A 19,024-nucleotide genomic window follows, 5' to 3' on the forward strand; every position below is an offset into this window, starting at 1 on the left:
ATGGACGAGATCCTGAGGGATTGGGATGCTGGGAGCACCTGAATAGGGATGCAGGGGCAAATCACTTTGTGGAATTTCTTTTCTGCTCATAATTCCTATTGCTGACACTGTTCCTTCCTCCTGAGCAGGGACTTGGGGAGATAAGATGGAGCCTTCCCCATTCAATAGAAGGCAATGGACCTCCCAGTCTTTGAAAATCACTGCAAAAGAGCTTTCCCTGGTCAACAAGAACAAGTCCTCGGCGCTGGCGGAGAGGTTCTCCAAGTAAGTGCTGTAGCTGTGTGTGTAGGTGACAGCTGGCACCTTGGGCAGGGACTGCTGCTCTCACACTTGCTGTGCCCTGCACAGACACCCCAACAATCCCACCTTGTGCCTGAGAGTGTTGTTCAAATGGTTCTGAAGCTCTGGCAGCCTTGGGACCGTGACCATTCCCTGAGGAGCCTGCTCAGTGCCTGACCACTCTCTGGGGGAAGAACTTTTCCTGATATCCAGCCTCAACCTCTCCTGACTTAGGTAGCAAAGGAATATTAAGCTTCCCTTTTCTCTGAGAGATGGATAAAAGGTTACACTCAAACAATAAATATTGTATACCCTGACAAAGCTGAGTGCTAGTAACCAATGCATTCCCTGGAAAAGCTTCTATTTCCTTTAGGAATTACATAGGCTACAGCTGGGGTTTTCAATGGGATTTGGGGAACGGAGTCTCTGAGGATCTTGCATTAATAGTGTAACAAAGTTTTGTAGTATTTGGATCTTGAGTTTGGGGCAAACTTTAAGGAATCTGTAGGAGAGGGATAGTTACTGATCCACAGCTCCTCTGTGGATCTCTGGCCCTGGGAGAAGCTTTTTGCTGTCACTACCTTGTTAAGGTAATTTATTCACTTGCTGAAGCTTGATTACAGAACCTGGTCATCTTGCTAAATGTTGATAATCCCTTGAAAAAAGGCTTACTGAAAGTAATCCAAACTGCTATTCCTTAATCAAGTAGTGTTCCTCTACATAGGTGGGGTCAGTGCCTTGGAAAAACACAATCCTGCTCTCTGGCTTTGCCACCCTGATGCTCACAGGGAAGTGGGTGACTTTTAAGCGCTGTTAGTTAAATATTTGTACATGAAAACATTTTTATCCATCCCATATAATCAGTTTTATCAGGTCAGGGACACAAAAGGCAACAGCAGAGATTTAAAAAGTGCCCTATGCTGGGCTGACTCACGGAGTGATGGCTGGGACTCCTCATTCATAGTCTGTTTTCCAGGTGCTACTTGACTTTCATCTGTGTTCCTCTTTGTTCTTCCAGTATTGATACCTCTTCCTCCAGCATCACTTTCTCAGCATGTTGTGTTCAAATTTGGGCCCCTAATAGTGCAGAGATGTGGGTTAGTGTCTTTGCATGGATTAAAGAGGAGCAACAGCCTGTAACACGCTTTTATTATGTCAAAAGCAGAATTCCACAGATAAGGAAAACAGAAACACCCTTTGCCCAAGCAGGTGCTGGATTCCTTCTCTCTGAAAGGCAGAACCCTCCTTGAAGAGGAAGAACTTGTCACTAATTTTCATATTTCAAAGGCCAAGCACAATCACCTTGTGCAGCAGAGTAACCAGTGAGGACTGTGGAGGGATTCACACCCAGCGGAGTGCAGATTGCTGAGAGTTTCTTACAGCTCCTTAAAGGACTTTGATTCATGATCCAGGGTGGCTTATCTCCAGAGGGCTGTGATGGCTCAGCTGCCCAGGAGGCAAGTGCTGAATGGGGGCAGTTCCCAGCCCAGAGAGTAAAATCCACTGGCACTTATGGAGATTTTTGGCATGTGCCAAGCTGGAATTTGTTCTGGTTCAGCAGCTGCTGTATAAAGAGCTGAGTTATTCCTGCAAGGGGGCATAGCAGACAGCTGGGTGGAAACAATGCAGCTATTCCAAGGTAAACTGTCTCTATTTGGGAATCAGAGTGCTTAGGGAATGAAAGTATTAATGGATATTATTATTGCAAACTGGATGACTGAAAATGTGTCTGTCACTTGGCTTTGTGTTATTTTTCTGCTGTTTGTCTAGCCTCTAGTTTTAGTTGATCTGGGGAGTGCACAGAACCCTTGGTGGGGGAAGAAACATCTCAGCTGTCTTCAGGAGTATTCAGTATTCTCATTAAAACTTGGTTTTTGTTTGTTTTTCACTTCTCAAAGGTATCAGAAAGCTGCTGAAGAAGCCACTGCAGAGAAGAAGAGAAATGTAAGTGTTTTGTAGAAGTGTTTGTTTCCTTGGGAATAAGCACAGCCTGCAATCAGGATGGATCACCTGCATGAACATTGCTGTGACAGTTGATTTTTGAATACCAAAATTGCTGCTGTGTGTCCTACAGAAAACCTGGCTTAGACACAGTGTTTGCTTTTGTTTCACACTCCATGCTTTTTCCCAGTGTGGAGGAAAGGAAATGAAGTTTCTTGCCCGAAGCTGTGCTGAATCACCAATCCTCTCCTAACCAAAAGGCAAAATGAGTTAACCACAAGCCAGGAATACCCACCTCCTGTTCTTAGCTGGAGGCACTTGTGTGGTGCCTCTTCCTTTCTTAACTAAATTTAAAAGTGCTTAAAAGGAGCCTCCAAGCCTCCTTGAAATCCAACACGTGTCTTTGAGAGCTGTAGGATCTTCTCTGAAGTGAGGGGTTGCAAATGCACCTGGATGAGGCAGCCCCAACCTTCTTGGCTGTTACAGCCCCACATTTCCTCCTGTAACCTCCATTGTGTTCAGGTGTTCAGGTTCAGGGGTCAGGGAACTTTGGCTGAAGAAGGTTGCAGAGCTTTGTCCTGGTCCTTGGAGTAATTTGTATTTTAAAGCACTGCCAATATTTTCAAGATCTATAGCAAAGTTGCTGCTTTGATTTCTGTAATGCTTGAGGAGCCACTCTTTGCTGTCTGGGATATAGGTGGGATAAAATAAGCTTACTTATTAAATTACTTTTCAGTCTTAAATTTTCTTCACTGCTTCTGTCTGTCAATCTTCCTCTGGTCAGGGAGCAGGCAAGGATGGACTTGTGTTGGGAAGCGTGCTGAGATTCTGGAGGTGTTCCCTCAGAAACCTGCTGCACAATTTTCAATATTTATATTCCATTACAGCACTTCCCTTATAATTTTAATACTTTCTTTTCAATCCAGTCAGCAAACACACTTTTTTTTTTTTTTTGGGATTGTCAGTGGATTCAAGTCAATTTGCAAAGCAGCATTCAAAATGTGACCAGAAGAGTAATAGGGTGAGAGACTTAAATCCTAATATAGCCACTAATGCCAGTTAATTCCTGTAAGCCTGGCAGCCCTGCTCCACTTGCAATGAGTTTGGAGTGGTCTCCCTGAGGGACAGACAGGAAACATGCAATGGTGGCAGGTATTGGGTTTGAATGGCTCAGACATGGGCTGGGCTGTGGCTCTGGGGAGAGGGAACTGCTGGGGAGCAGCTGGATGTGAGGTGATGTTCATACTGGGAGCAGGACTGGGAACTGCTGGCAAGTATCTGGATGTGAGGTGATGCTGCTCCTGCTTGGAGCAGAACTGGGAACTGCTGGGGAGCAGCTGAATGTGAGGTGATGCTGCTCCAGGTGTTCCCTTGGAGGTGAGAGGCAGCGCCAGTGACTCCTCTGTGTGTCCCCAGTAGTGTTTTCAATGGGTTGAGTGAAATAGGACAAAAATCCCAGCAAGTTACTGGTAAACTGGAGCAGAAGGGTGTTTGTTGTGGGTGCTTGGCTTGAGCTTTGGCTGTGTGGTGTAAAATTCTGAAGTGTTGCTGTTACCTGAGAGCAGAAGCAGGTAACTCCAAGGATTTAGTGGTTTCTTAGAGCTAATTTTTAGTTTTTGGAAGGCCTGATAGCTGTTGTCTTCTGACGACACTGCAGCTTTTGACACACCAGCCATCTCCTATGGCCGCTTGTGCTCCTGTTTCCTTGTTGTGGGACTGGAGACCCTCCTTGTGTGGATTCGAGTCCCATTTCCTTTATATGTGGATTCAGGTCTTTTGTGTGGCATTTAACTCCTGGGGTTTTGACTCCTTTTTGCCTTATAAGGCCATTCCTGTTTGCTCACTTCCTGCCTTACTCCTGACTTTTCTCTTCTCCCCCCTCCTTCCTTCCCTATCCTGGATGCTTTCTCCATGTGGCACAGCTGTAACTATTCACAGCTGGCCGGGAGCGGGGATCGGTGCTGAGCTTCCTCCTGCATGGAAAGGAAGTGCTTTGGAGAGCTGCAATTAACTCCTCGTTCTTTGCAGAACGCAGAAAACCTACCCGTTCATTTTACGAGAGGGAATCTGAGCGTGCTGAAGAAGAAGTGGGAGAATCCGGTGCTGGGAGCGGAGTCTGGGAAGGAAACGATCCGGAGCAGCTGCGCTGAGGTGAGGCACAAGGTTGGGACCGGCCGCGCCCCATCGCCATCCCCGGGGGCTGGAGCTGCCCCTGGCCATCCGCAGTGTCCCGCTGGTGTCAGCACAGAGCCCCAGAGCCGCTGCCGAGAGGGTGGCAGCATGGAAAACTGTGTGAGAGAGCCCCGTGAAATGGAAAAACCCGAAGCCGGCGAAAGGTCGGAGTCTCCGGGGCGGATCGAGAAGTACAACGTGCCTCTGACCAAACTCAAGATGATGTTCGAGAAGGGTGAAGCCACTCAGCCCAAGGTAAGGATCTGTCCCTCCCAGTCTTGGAGAAACTAAAGCTGCTGCCTCCTCGGCATCAGGAAAATCCCCGGAGGGAGTGGCTCCGACTATTGACTCTGCAAATATTGTGTTCATTGTTTTAGTGGAAACAGAACATCGTGGTGTTAGTAACTTACTCGAGCTACACAAGTATGTGCAGGGTGCTCGGAGTTGTGGCTGCTCGTGATTGCTCCTTGGAGTAAAGTGAATTTGCTTTTGATGGGGTTCAGTGGAAGAGGGGAAAAAAAGTATGGAATTCATGAAGTTTTGTACAGTAGGTTGGGATTGTTTGTGTCTCGTGTGAAGATTACAATGAGTTATGCAAATGTGAATTGTATAAAATGAGTATGTAGGTATTTCTGTATTTTTTTAGTATATGAAAGAGTAAGGAGCTGTTTGAAGTGAGCTCAGCAATCAGGACTGTTGCAGTCGAGATGAAGCACTAAGGAGTGAGAGTTTTTGATGTCTGTATCACTATGAGTCGCACAAACACACACACACATACAATGAAATACTCCCATCCTTTCCTCGCTCTTCCCTCATCTGTGCGTCTTACAAAATATTTCTTATCGGGGGGAAAAAAAAAAATCCTCACTGAGGGAAAACGAAGCCGAGATGGCCAGAGCAGCTCCTGCCCTCACAAGTTTTGACTTGCAAATGCTCAGGGCTCGCATTTTTCTTCCAACTGCTCATGAAATCTGATCCCGCATGTGGACTGCAGCCGGCGTGTCCCGAGGGGAATTGCTTAACTCCAAAATGAGTTGCATATGCTGGGGACTTGCAACACAGTCCCGAGGCCTCGATGCTGGTGGATTTTCCAGTTTTCTCATAGTTTCCTCTCCTCCTGGCTTTGTTTTACTGCGGGTGGTTTTCTTGAAGTATTGACTAAAACAAATGTATTTTGGACAAAAGTTGTTTCAGTGTGTAACAATTCAGGGCTCAGAGGAGCAGCTTGGTGTTAAAGGGAATTTTTGGGTCTGTGTGAAGTCATTTCACAACTTGAATTTTTCGAGTCTTTGTCATGATCTGAGAGCTGCCCATGACAGACCTTCCCTGAACTCTTGCTGAAGGATTAATCACTCAGGATTCCCCAGAAATTCTGCAGGTGGGCTGTGAGTAACTTTATCTCAGCCTAGGGAAAAAATTATTTTGGAGCTGAGTGAATCTGAAACTGATGGTTTGTCAAGTTTAGCAATTCAAACGCTGTTAAAAACCAACTAAACCTGGTAAACACCATGCAGGAGGCACAAAACTGCTCGGGTTCGGTTCAAAATCCCTATTCCAAGTTAATCTGTCACTCATACGGCAGAAGGGAAAACGAGCATTCTGAAGTTTAGATGTGTGGGGGAGAGAGGGCGTGTTTGGAATTCCATTGCTCGTTCTGGGAATCGATCTGTGGATGGGAGGTTTGGGTCAGTCAGTGCAGAGAAGGGAGCTGGGTGCTGTGGGGACCCAGGTGTGACTCAGTGAGGTGAGAGCCACGACAGCACTGCAGCTCTGCGTTGCCTTTCCCTCTTATTTCCTGTGCTTTTTCCTGAGTGAGGCTTCATGGAACCGTTTTGGTGGAAAATTCCTTTCTATCATTGAGTCCAACTGTCAATTCAGCTGAGAGATGGCAGTTTGCTTTAGATTTTACTGAAGACTTGGTGTGTTGGTGCTGTCAGAGCTTTGCTGACAAAACCTGTGTGTGAACTAAGCAGCACCATGGCTGGAGGCTCGTGGCAGTGCTGAGAAATCAACTTCCATGGTTGCTGGGCAGGTCTGGGGCAGAGATCCCAGTTAGTGCCTGGATTTCCTGATTCCATCTCCCCCTCAAACACATACCTGCTCTCATTTTTAGGATTATAAGTAAAATCTCGTCATTTATTCATTTGTTCGCTCAGATCTTGCTCTGTCTTCTGCAATAGATAAGAGGCAGATCTTTTCTTGCATTTTCATGGAAACAAACTGCTCTAATCCCATCGGGGCAGGCACGAAGCCTGGATTGGTTCAGCACTAAGCAAAGACTGGAACTGATAAAAGACCTGATGTTCACAAAGGGTTCTTCTTGCAAGTAATTGTGAAAGCACACCCCGGGGGAGGAGAATCAGAGCTGCAACATTTCTGAAAAAGTTGTCTTCAGGCTGGTTTGTGTTTTACTTTAAAGGCAAAACCTGGCTGCGGTGTGTAGGTGACCTCGTGGCTGACACAGGTGGTTTGTCATGAAATAGGTGTAATTTTGATTTGGGTTTTTGCCCAACTCTGTGCCTCAGGCAAAGCTTTACCTGTGCTCACGGTGCTTCTGCACTTGCCCAAGTCTGAGAACTCAGGGCTTTACACACACGAGGAATTTTTAATCTTCTTTCCAAAACAGCAGAAGCTGTGCCCTGGGAATGGTGGCCACAGAGTGACAAATCCCCAAGGGGGCTTTCTCCTTGTGAGAGGAGTTGCCTTCCATGAGCCATGATTTGCTGATTCCCTGCAGTTGGTCAGTCCATCAGTTGTGATGGGGAAAGTCCCTCATCTTCCCTCTGTTAAACTTTTTTTTTTTCCTTCCCCCCCCCCAAGATAAAACTGTTGATATAAAACCTACACATAACTGTAGGATATCTGTAAATTTACTGAATATTTATAGGTTTCCTGAAATATCCCTGACCTCTAAAGCTTTTGTATTCTGGTGGTTGGGATTTTTAGTCTGTGTTCTGCAGCTCACCCACAGAAAAGCTCTTCAGGTGAAGTTGTAACTGCAGGTGTGAGGTGGCAAAGGACAGGAGGAGGAGCTGGAGTGGTGCTGTTGAGCATTCTTTAGCTGCTTCTGCCCATTGAACTTCTCCTGATGGACACTTTGGATCCCAAATTTCTGAGCTGCAAGAACCCTAGACTTGTGAGCTTGGGGTGATGTTAAAGGGGACATTGACTGAATAAGAATCATCTAAGAATAGTTTTCATTGGACCTGCAAGTCTTTACAAGTGTGCAGGCACTTCCAGACCTGAGGCTGTTGGTCAGTAAAAGACTAGTCAGAGCTAAAGCTCTTTTCCAGTAAGAAAAGTTACCAAAGTCTTAAACCACAGAAATAGAAACTATTTCCCGTGCTAATGGAAAAAGAGGTTTTTCAGCTGCATTTTCCTTTCCTGGTGAAGTTACTGTTTGTATGGAAAGCAGCCTGATTTTTCACAGTGATTATCTTACACTGCAGTTCACAAAAATAAAACTTTGGAATTTCCTTCAGTTTGGTGATCAGCAAATAAGAAAGTTGCTGGAACTGAGGGGGAATGTGTGGTTGGAGCATCTTGCCAAACCTTCCTTTTTCTCTATGTTAGCCTCAATCTGAATTTCCAACTGTGATTTAACTCCTCCTAAAGAGGGAACAAAGGTCCAGCACCTTGTAGGATTTTATAGGCTGAATTTCAGCTGTGAATACATCCTACCTTGATGGAGTCCAGTTTAACTCTGTGCTCACTAACTTTTATCAAAGCTGTGGAAGTTTCTTTTTGTGCTTTCTTTTGTTGAGATTTAGATTCTGGGGAGTTGGTCTCAACAAATGAGAATAAAATCTGATTGAGACAGCCAAAGAATCTGTGTGGTGTTACAGGACACCCTGTCTAGCTCTGCAGTAGAGAGTGATTATCCTGGAGATCTGAGAATATTTATCTCTAACACTCTCCTGCTTAAGCTTCAGCCTTATCAGATTGAATTAGGGAATTATTTGATACCAAATGCATGAACTGTCCAAATCAAAACAAATAACTCTAGATAACTTTTATTAAAAATACTATTAATTCCTATTTCCATGGCTGAAAATGGATGCAGATTTTGGATAAGTGGTTCCTTACAGCAATTTTCTGATTTTAAGTCATTGTACAATGACCGTGACTATTGGCTTCAACAGAAATTGCATGAAGTGCAAAAATCTAGACTGAAGTGTTATATATGCAGTGGGAATGACCTAAAAATCTGATTTTGGTGGTCCTTTTCAACCAAGAGAACTTCCAAAGGGCACCGACTGACCTCTTCAAGAAAGTGTTTCCCAGGTGACAGAGGGCCAGGTACTCTGTGATCAAACTTTAAATTGGTTAAATAAGATGTCACCTGCCAGACTTGTTTATTCCAGTAAAGCAGATTTGCTAGTGACACCTGTACCTCTTAAAGGATTACCCAGAGCAATCCCTGTGTGTCCAAGCAGCTGATGGGAGGGTCTGTCCCCAGCAGGGCCCCCGGGAGCCACGGAGGGCAGCTGTGGGCAGGAGGATTTCGGAGAACAGCCTCTCCTTGGACGACTGCGATGCTGCCCGAGGAGAAAGGAGCCACAGCACAGCAGGTCAGGAATCCTCAGGGCTGGGGTTTTTGGGTGGGTTGGGTTGGTTTTTGTTTAGGAGATAAATCTACTTGATAGAATTGAACAGAAATTTACCTTGGAGGTGTCCAAGGAACAGCTGGAGGTGGCACTCAGTGCTCAGGTCTGGGTGATAAGGTGGGGATCAGTTGGACTCACTGGTCTTGGAGGGCTTTTCCAGTCTCAAGGATTTTATGAAATAACTTTTGCCTTTCCAGAATGGAAGAAGTCCATCAGCATCCCATTTAATTAGTGAAGCCTTGCTGGGAATTTTCAACCATTCCATTCTTAAGCACGGGAAACCAAGGCACAGGGAATAACCAAGAAATTAAGGAATGCAACCCATTCCTTCCTGTGTCTCAATCCTAGAACTAGTTTTAATAGTCAAGGTAATTTAGGAAGCAGTGAACAATCAATGTTCCTTCTGCCTCCTTGCTCCAATCCTCATCCCTCCTATCCTGGCCAGACACAGGGAGATATTGTGAGCTTTGACTTGAACAAAATTATGTATTTTTTATCTGTTTGCAGACTTTTTTCTAGCAAACCATTTGCAATCTTTTGGGGTTTCCAACAATGGCTGATATTATACTTACTCATAGAATATCCTAAGCTGAAAAGGACCCACAAGGATCATCCAGCCCAATTCCTGATCCTGCACAGACACCCCAACAATCCCACCCTGTGCCTGAGAGCGTTGTCCAAATGTTCCTGGAGCTCTAGCAGCCTTGGGGCTCTCAAGCCCATCTTTAGTAAGTGTTCTGAGAATTATCTGTTATTCATGGGGTTTTGTTTGTTTGTTTTTTACCAGGGTATCTCGAAGAGACCAGTCCAGGACTCAGCCCAGACAAGGCAGAGACCAGGAAGAACATGGACATGCCTCGTTTATCAGAGACATCAATAAAGGACAGGCTGGCCAAGTACCAGGCAGCTGTGTCCAAGCAGGGCAGCTCCTCGGGCATCATTCCTATGGTAAGTCTTGGTTTGTGTTGAAGTGAATTTTTGTCCCAGCCTGAGACTGGCAAGATGATCTTATGGAAACCAGGCTGCCTGAGGGTAATGCCATTCTTTTTGGAAAATAACTCTGTGCCCATAGGGGTAATTTCTGATGAAAAGTTGCCTCTACGTGCTGCTGGAATAAATCAGTATATTTGCATCTTCCTGGAATAATGTTGAAAGTTTTGCTATGAATTAATTGCTGGCACCCTGACTGAGATCCTTCTGAAGCATAGCTGACATTCTTTTTCTTTGAGTGTCTGTAGCTCTTTACATGTTTGTTGTTTTTGTTTAATAAAGAAAGCTCAATTCAATTTCATATTGTCCATCAGCTCTAAGCTGTGGGAAACTGAGGCACAGTGAGATCAAGTGACTTTGTGTCACACAGTGCTCAGAACTTGGATCTCTTGGCCTGCAGCTTTGGGATCTCCAGTTGGTTTTTTTTTTTTTTTCATCTCCCTTCAGGATTTCTCACCACTCTCTGAATCCAATTAGACCCTTGCAGTGAATGAACCTCTGCCTGTTTTGCAAATATTTGACCAGGAACTGAACAATTAATGAAGTGTTACAGCTGAGGAAGTTCCAGGAATCTCAGCTTTTGTTAAAAACTGCTTAGGTACATTTGTTGCTGGAAGTTTCTGATACTTTTACTGGATGATAGGAACTTATATTGCTCAAGCATTACTTTTATTAACCAGAGTAATAGATTTAGAGAGGAAAGACCTTTTTAAGTTGGGAATCTTGCCCTGGAAATGAGAGCCTGAAGTGCTGGTTCTCCCTCAGAGGAAAGTCTGCTTCCCAGGAATCTCTGTGGAGAGCCAAGGCCTCTTCCCAGCTCAAATGGTTCCTGAATTTCATCTGCACGTGGGTCAGGTTCCCCAGCTATGGGAGGAGGGTCAGTAAAACCTCTCTGCATGAATGGAAAGTCCTTGCAGCCACTGCAACAAATCTTATTAACCTAATTGCCCATTTCTGCCTCCTGTGCCTTGCTTGGGCTCGTTTCCTGATGCCTTTTTCAGTTTGGGGCTCAGAGTGGTGGCTGAGTCACTAAATTCTCTCCTGATAGCAAGAGATTTGCCATTTTTCCAGAGGCTCCTCTTTGCATCCCCCCAGTGCTCTTGGTTTAGTGTCAGTCCAGTCTGATGCTGTCAGGATGCCCCATTTGGGCACAATCTCTTCCCATTTCAACCTGACACATGGATGAGTGCAGCATGAGCTGGAGCAGACAGGGGTTCCTGAGGCCAGTGTTTGCAGTGCCACTGTTCCAACAGCAGCCCTAACCTTGGGATCTTCTCCTTCCCTGCTGGCAAAGCAACCAGGGACATTTTTGCATTGGAAATGTGGTGTTTGTGCTGCCCTTCTCACACCTGGGCTAAAAAGGAACAACTATTTTAGGGCATTGTGGTGTAATAAGGCCTGGATTAAACCTGATGGGAACTTGGTTCAAGTAGGGGTGAGGAACAATCAGTTCTATGTGTTGGGAAGGGAGGGAAAGGTGCTGGACAGCAGATTCAGAGATCTAAGCATTAAAATTCCAGCATTTAGTACAAACCTCTTGGATGTGGTTGGTTTTGTGGAGATTTGTTTCCAAATGCAGGAAGGTGCTGGTGCTGGCATGTGGCTCTTCCTCTTCCATGTCACAGAGAAGATGCCTTGTGAAAAGCACGAGGCTTCCAGTGGTCTTGTGTCCTGTGGCAATGAAAGAAACACGAGGTTTCACTGGGTTTTATTGGTTTTAAAGTCTGAAAGATCCTTCTGTGAAAGTCTTAAGCCTATCAAGAACAAAAATCTCAGGAAAGCAGAGACAGGGTTTTGACTAGAATTGAAGCAAATGTGGGATTTGCTTTTATGTCAAATTGTATTTAGCAATTATGCTGTACTTTAGGCAGTGCTTGTCTGGAAATACTTGTCATTCCAAGTGAAAAATTAACCTTTCTTGACAAGGAAGGTGTGAATTAAGCAGGGAATATTTAGGAATTGATTTTAAACAGGAATTTGGAAGAAAAGGGTTGCTCAGGAAAACACTGGCATTACCTCCTTAGAGCACAGTAAAGTTTTACAGCCCAATCCTGTTCCCTCATTAGAATATGTCACTTAAGAAGTGTCTGTACATTCTTATGGCCTTTCCTTCAATTATCACTCCACATACTAGAAAAAGAGTTTTAAAAACATTTCAAGAAAAATGGAAAGCAACTATTTTCTTAGGGGAAAAGAACCTGTCACCTTTCCAGTGCTTTGTCCTATAGAATGAGATTCAAGCCAGTGAGAGTGAACTCAAGAATTACAAATCTGGGCAGAAGGAGAATATGGCACCAATTGAGGACTCCAGTTCCTGTCAGGATGGGGAGAAGGTAAGATGTCCATGCTGGTGGAGATCAAGGGCTTCTTTTGAAGTGGAACTGGTTGTGGAAGAACAGCTGATACAGTGCTTCCATGTTCCATGTGCCATCTGGGAATTGAACATGAGCAGCTGATGCAGATTAGTTACAGGCTGCAAAATTCCTGGGTTTTTTTAATTATTCTTTTTACACTGTCTCTGAATTATAAGACAGCAAGTGTCTGTGGAAAGGAATGTCTAGAGATAAGATTTCTGGGAGAGTTTTTCTGTCTTGGTAGGTTTGTTTTATGGTGGGTTTTTTATAAATAAACAAACAAACTCCATACCAATTTAAAAAAATCCCATGAGCATCCTTGTATGATTCAAGGAGTCTGTTTCTTCTGCATTTAGTGACTAAATTTTAGGGTAACTGAGAATGGCAGTTTGGGTTTGTTCCTGGTTTTGAGCTCCAGCTCTATAAATTGGACTCGAGCATTTGTTCTCTGAACCGGGGACAGCAGATGGGATAAAAGTAGCTGAATAATAATTGGGGTACTGTGTATTCCATCCAGGCTGAACACGTGGCAGCTTAATGCCAGGAGGGCTTTTAGAGCTTTTCAGCCTTCCTTGGGCAAGGGGCCAAATCTTTGCTTTCAGCTGTTCCTCAGAGACAGCTGAGCAGCTTCGTGTCTGACTGGTCGAAGCTGCTTCCTGCTCCTAGGTGAGTTAATTAAAAGAGCACCTGTTAAATCAGTATATCTCCCTTTTGTGAATGGAAGATTTGAATAAAATGTCTTGTATTCAGCTGTAATTGCAGAGTTACTTGTTGAGGTGTCCAGGTGCAATGAGAACCTGAATAGAACATTGTTTGGGAGCTAGGATTGTCCTTTGGAAGGGATGTGGTGAACTTGGAAATGAGCCTAATTAAAACTGCTTGTCGTTCATGTCAGAAATGGGAATCCTCTGGCAAAAAGGAGACAAAAGACACTTCACTCTGTCATTTTTCACACTGCACCCATAGCACATTCAGTAGCCAGACGTGTGTGACTTTAGCAGCCTCAGAACATGTTTGTGCTCTGCCCAGGACAGTGGGCCACAGCTCTGGTTTCAGCACACCAGAGGATGTTAATACATGTAACTTGCCTCCTCATTACCTCATTAATTTACAAATTTCAGTTGCTTGCAATGGACTCTACAATCATTAAAGTGAATTACTGATGATCTGCAGTTAATCTTGTTACGGTACTTTAGTTCCTCAGTGTAGCTACTTAAAGCTATTTGATTTAATAGCAATAGTGCCAAGTTTAATAAAGAGTTATACATCAAGAGCTTTGTTTGTAGCAGGTTTTGTTCATGGTTGCACTTGATGATCTTAAAGGTCTTTTGCAAACTAAACAATGCTATGATTCTGTTTAGTATTTGAAACTGGTTTAGATAAAACTCCTCTAGTTTTTTTGTTTTGTTTTTTTTTTTAATTACTTATTTGTTTCTAATTTGAAGGAGGATCTAGCATATTTGTCCCAACCTTGGAAAAGGCTTCTGGGTTGACAATTTCTTTTTTATTTTGTTCTTCCCTCCCCGCCCCCCCCCCCCCCCCCCAAGAGCAAGGTCTCTGGGAGCCATGAGATTTCCAGTCAATGTGCTGCTTGGGGTCAAGAGATTTGTAATTGAGAAAACCTGGCAGGAACCTCAGCAAATCAACGATTTCTAGGGGTTAATAAAGGTGTACAAGGAAACAGAAATCTGATGTTTGTATGTGTGAGCCCTGTGAAGGTTCTGCCTTGTAGCAAGGACTCTCTTGACATTCAGCTGGACTCTTTTGTGCCTCAAAACCAGCTCCTTTCCTGAGCCCCTCAGATCTCTCCCTCTCTTGGTGCTCAAACTGCCTGGTTCCTTCCTGGGGCCATGACTGCTCAGATCTCAGGAGCTCAGAGGTTCTCATTGTCTCCTTTTCTCTTGCAGGTTTCTGTAGGTGAGAACAGCTTGTCTTTGCACTCTGGTCTGCTGGAGGATGGCCATGGTGAGCCCTATCAAATGATTAATTATATAAAAACTGGCTTGTACTAAAAATCTGTCCTGTGCCTAACACAGACTTTATACAAATTTCTTTCATGTTTAGAAGCTAATTTTCAGCTGTGATTTTAAGCCATTTGTAACTGCTTTTGCCCTGATTGAACACTTTTAAGTGTAGCTCCCTCACCATTTAACTGGAGCTGATATTCTGGTGGCTCTGGCCATAAGCTGCCCACAGTTTAAAGCCATTGTAATCGTCTTTTCTCCCTCCTCTGCTCCCTCAGCTGGACAGTCAGAGAGTGAGGCAGAAGCTCAGAGAGCTGTCAGCTCGAAGCAGCAGAACCTTGGTGCTAAAGCAGCTGGGCAGACAGAGGCCTCCCCACCGAAAGGCGTGAAGGTAACACGGCTCTTTAGTCTCAAACCTAAAGGTTAAAACCAACTGATGGACCACTTTAATGCTGAAAATGTGCTTAAGCATAAAGGTCTGGCAGTAACTGGATCAGTACCTGCTCTGTTCTCATCAGAGTGTGATTTTTGAGGGCATTTTAATTCAGTATGGAAAAGCATCTCAAAGCAGTCAGGTTTTTTTCAGAGACTGGGGGGGAGTTGCTTATCTCTGTTACACCCCTGTGACAGAGAGGCTGCTTCCCTTCAGTGTGCACAGGGACTCGAGCTGGGAATGGTCTCAGGGCTCGTCTGTGCTCCTGGAGATGTGCCTTGAGGTCCTGGTGCTGATCTCCAGAGCCTTGAGCAGGCTGGGACTTGGCTTTGCTCCTGTTCCCAAGGTAGCTGTAACTGGTAGTAACTTTATAATGAGGGCGCTGTGGTGCCTGACTCTCTAAAATCAGGTTTGGCTTTCTGAGTAATGAGTCCTTGTTACAGTTTCTTTAGGGAGCAATAAAGCAGCTTGGAGAACTTTGGGACAGGGATGTATTTGCTAATTTGATTAGATGGCACTGGAAGTTTTGGTCAGGCTGTACTTGCTCATCACGTGTGTTGTCTGGGGTTAGGATGCTGATTCCCTAGGCTGCCACACACTTCCTGGCTCGCTCCTGAGGAAACAACTGGGCTTTTGTTGTTTTCCACATCTTTGGGAGGAACAGCCCTGAGCTCTCAGACTGGGGAGATCTGGCTTCCCAGTGTGCAAGGGAGAAATGCCAGTATGGGAAATTTGAGCTGCCAGTGAGAGTTGTGTGATCGTAGACTGTGACACAAGAGCTGCATGTCCTGCTGCTCTCTGTTCTCTCTTGATATTATCAAAACCATTTTAGCCTTTTGCCCAGTTACTGCTTTAGATGCTGAACTGTGTGAGATAGAAGCTTCTGTTTATTCATGCAAGGTTCCTATTTGTCTCTTCCAGCTTCTGTCTCCTGTTCTTGGTTCCTAATCTCTCCTCCTGCCTTCTGCTTCCCTCCTAATGTGAGCTCAACTCTCAGCTCTCTCTCAAGTCCTTTTTATACTTACTGGGCCTCATCTTCCTCCTGTAGCTCCTATTTGTAGTATCCTGGAAAGGAATTTCTGTCTCTTCACAGCCCAAAATGCCTCTCCACAGACATAGGGCTCATTGTATGCAAGTAAGTCCCTCTCCTTGGATGGGGTTGTGATTGCAGAAGCACGTGCCAGCACTCTTGTCTCACCATGCAAAACTGAGCTTTCAGGGAGAAAATGTTTTCAAATTGTTGCTGCCTTGCTTTACATGGCAAGCACCGGTGATTAGATTTTTGTTTGCACCAGTAAATCTCTCTTTTTTTTTTTTTTTTTTTTTTTTGAGATTCAGAGTTTTGGCAGCACCTAGAAATCGTGAATTCTTTTGCAAAAGGAATTCTGAATTTTGTTAGTGATGCTGTCATCATTGGAACTTTAATCTACTGTAATTTCAAGTAATGCCTGGAAACCCTGAAATACATATTAAAATGGAATTAAATTGACAGCAAACTTTATGGTTGTGACAAAGTGACTTGAGCTGGCTCCATCTTCAGCAATCTGCCCTTACACACTGGAACTTTCATTCCTAACCATTGTTTCTAGCCTGTTATAAATAAATTTCTGTGATTATGTCTTCCTGTGACCTTCCTGTTTTTTCTTTAGCCATTAGATTTTTTCCTTAGAGCTTTTTGTAAGTTTGTAGCAGGTAATTCTTTGCCAAGGAAAAGCCACACTATAAGTATGTCTGTGCAGACCCTGGAGTGGAGGCTGGGCTGCTAAATCACTGGTAATCAACAGGCAGCCTCAAAATGCCAATGTTGTGTTATTTAATTTAACCTCTAAAGTGTCCTCCCCATTGGCCAGTTTTAATAGATTTCAAGAATTAAATGGCATCCAGTGACCTTTTCTCATGGATAATGTTCTTGCTTCCTTGATGCTGTCTGAAAACAAACCTACCATCATTTCTGCTCAGCAGTGACACTCAACTCCTCAGTGCTCAAGTTTATCCTTGCACTAAACCCTCAGGAAATTCAGTAAGCACATAAGGATTTTAGCTGTTCAACCTCAAAGCTCTGCTCACTCTGAACCTTGAACAAGTTTGGGGGGCTGTGAGTGCTGAAACCTCAGTGTGGTTTCTTTGGGATAGAGCTGGAATTGTTTACAAGTGAAGTTAGGAGTGTTTCCTGCTGTTTTATTGGTGCTGAGACTATTTCCTCCTCTTTGAGAGAAAAGATTTAGCAGAAATGGATCATTTCAAACCACTGGGCAGCCTATTTCACTCCTTTCCTCTCCCACCCTGCACCTTTTGAGGTTATTTCAACTCTTCTGGTGGACAGTGTCCCTAACCATGGCAGGGGATTGGAACTAGATGATCTTCAAGGTCCTTTCCAACCCAAACCATTTCAAGGTTCTCTTTTTCTGCACTATTTTTCTTATTTTGGTAAGTCTCACACCGATTGTAATCAACTGTAATGTTTCATCATTCTCCTATCAACAAAAACTGAGGTTGCAGGAAAGCATGAGAGAGCTTTGGGTGTAATGGTTTTAGTGCTCTCATTGTTCTTTCCCAAACACTGCTCAGCACGTGATGCTTCAGCTGTGGGATTCACAGGGGTGAAATCTTGGCTCCCTATCGAGCCACAGCAATCCTGTGGGCCTTGCCCACCACAATTAGAGAAAGTGACTCTCTGCAGTTCTGAGAGCTCAGGAAGCTGTGCATGAACCCAGGCCAAGTCCCCAGCAGCTGATGTGTTTTCCAGTTAACAAACTTTCTCTTCCCCCTGTAGAAGTTCCAGTTGCCAATGAAGGAAACCTGTGTTGGGTGTCAGAAGACCGTGTACCCCATGGAAAGGCTCTTTGCCAACCAGCAGGTGTTTCACATCAGCTGCTTCCGCTGCTCCTATTGCAACAGCAAACTCAGGTATGCACACTGCTCCCTTGGCTGCCCTCTGGGAAGTGAATTTTCCTTTTCTAGCTGAGGAAGGTGCTGCTCAGGCCTAACTGAGCTGGAATAATAATCCAGTGATTTGTGTAGGAGAGGTAGCACAGGCCTACTTCTGCCAGTGCTGGTGCACTTGATACCCATTTTTAAACTCTTAATGTAATTTTTTGTGGGATAAAATATAATGTCCAGCTTTGTAAAGAATTCCTAGGAAGAGCCATACAAACCCTGAGGGCTGTAAGCTTGTCTTTTGAATGTGTGAAGACTGAAATTGAATCTCCTCTATAACAGATCTAAAACAGACACCCGTGTTGGTGGCCCTGAGCTCTAACGTTTGATCTGTGTTTCCTGAGCAGCCTCGGGACGTACGCGTCTCTGCGTGGGAACATCTACTGCAAGCCTCACTTCAATCAGCTCTTCAAGTCCAAAGGCAATTATGATGAGGGCTTTGGACATAAGCAGCATAAGGAATTGTGGGCAGGTAAAACTGAATGTGAAGAATCCCCAGAGAAAACAGTCCATGGTGTGAATGCACCAGAAACTCCACAAAGCCCAGGAGTAGAGGATGCCCCAATTGCAAAAGTGGGAGTTCTGGCAGCAAGTATGGAAGCAAAAGCTTCAGCTGTGCCTGAAAGAGAAGAAAGACCAGCAGAAACAAAAAAGCTCAGGATCGCCTGGCCACCTCCATCTGACCAAAGTATCCAAGGAAGTGCCTTAGATGAGGGCATCAGAGTACTCAAACCCAAGTGGCCTCCAGAAGAAGAGATTTCCAAGGCAGATGTGCAGGAGGATGTGGATCTGGATCTCAAAAAGTTAAGAAGATCTTCCTCGCTGAAGGAGCGAAGTCGCCCCTTTACAGTTGCAGCCTCATTTAGAACAATGTCTGTTAAAGGCCATAAAGCAGAGAATTCACTGTCTCCTAAGGAAGAGAGAGACACGTTGAAAAGGAATGAGGAACTGGAGAGAGAGGTTGTCATAGAGAAAAAGCAAAAGGAAAAGAAGGTTGAGCGTAGGAACATCCAGAACACCGGGGAGAAAAATGTGGATGAAGAACAGGAATTGTCTGGTATCAAAACAGTGGAGCATAATGTTGTAGAGAACGGCCAGATGAATGCAGACACAGATGAGGAAGAACACCCTACGGAGGAGCCAGAAATTGCAAAGGAAGAACTCCTTGAACCAAATTCTCCTAAACATTCCAGCTTAGCCAATGTTGTGACCGCCAAGGAATCATCTCCAAACCAGAATCGCAAATCCCAAGACGTTGGTTTTTGGGAGGGTGAAGACATGGAAGATCTATCTGTGGAAGAGCAGATCAAAAGGAATCGCTACTATGATGATGATGATGATGAATAA

The 19,024-nt window shown here is 44.5% G+C and overlaps 1 protein-coding gene across 1 annotated transcript; it reads left to right on the forward strand.

Annotated features, from left to right (window-relative positions):
• Nucleotides 1-145: 145 nt before the first annotated feature.
• LIMA1 (LIM domain and actin binding 1) lies at nt 146-19,024 on the forward strand. The gene is made up of 10 exons (XM_062511080.1): nt 146-264; nt 2,178-2,223; nt 4,249-4,647; nt 8,855-8,963; nt 9,787-9,947; nt 12,218-12,322; nt 14,251-14,308; nt 14,586-14,698; nt 17,514-17,647; nt 18,025-19,024. The coding sequence occupies exons 1-10, from the start codon at nt 146-148 to the stop codon at nt 19,022-19,024; spliced, it is 2,244 nt and encodes a 747-aa protein (XP_062367064.1).

This window comes from Cinclus cinclus, chromosome 30 (genome assembly GCF_963662255.1).
Source record: "Cinclus cinclus chromosome 30, bCinCin1.1, whole genome shotgun sequence".
In the NCBI taxonomy this organism is placed as follows: Eukaryota; Metazoa; Chordata; class Aves; order Passeriformes; family Cinclidae; genus Cinclus; species Cinclus cinclus.

Coding starts and splice junctions, on each gene's coding strand:
- LIMA1 (XM_062511080.1), top strand. CDS start 146: ATGGAGCCTTCCCCATTCAATAGAAGGCAATGGACCTCCCAGTCTTTG. Junction 2,224..4,248: donor CTGCAGAGAAGAAGAGAAAT/GTAAGTGTTTTG, acceptor CGTTCTTTGCAG/AACGCAGAAAACCTACCCGT. Junction 17,648..18,024: donor TATTGCAACAGCAAACTCAG/GTATGCACACTG, acceptor TTTCCTGAGCAG/CCTCGGGACGTACGCGTCTC.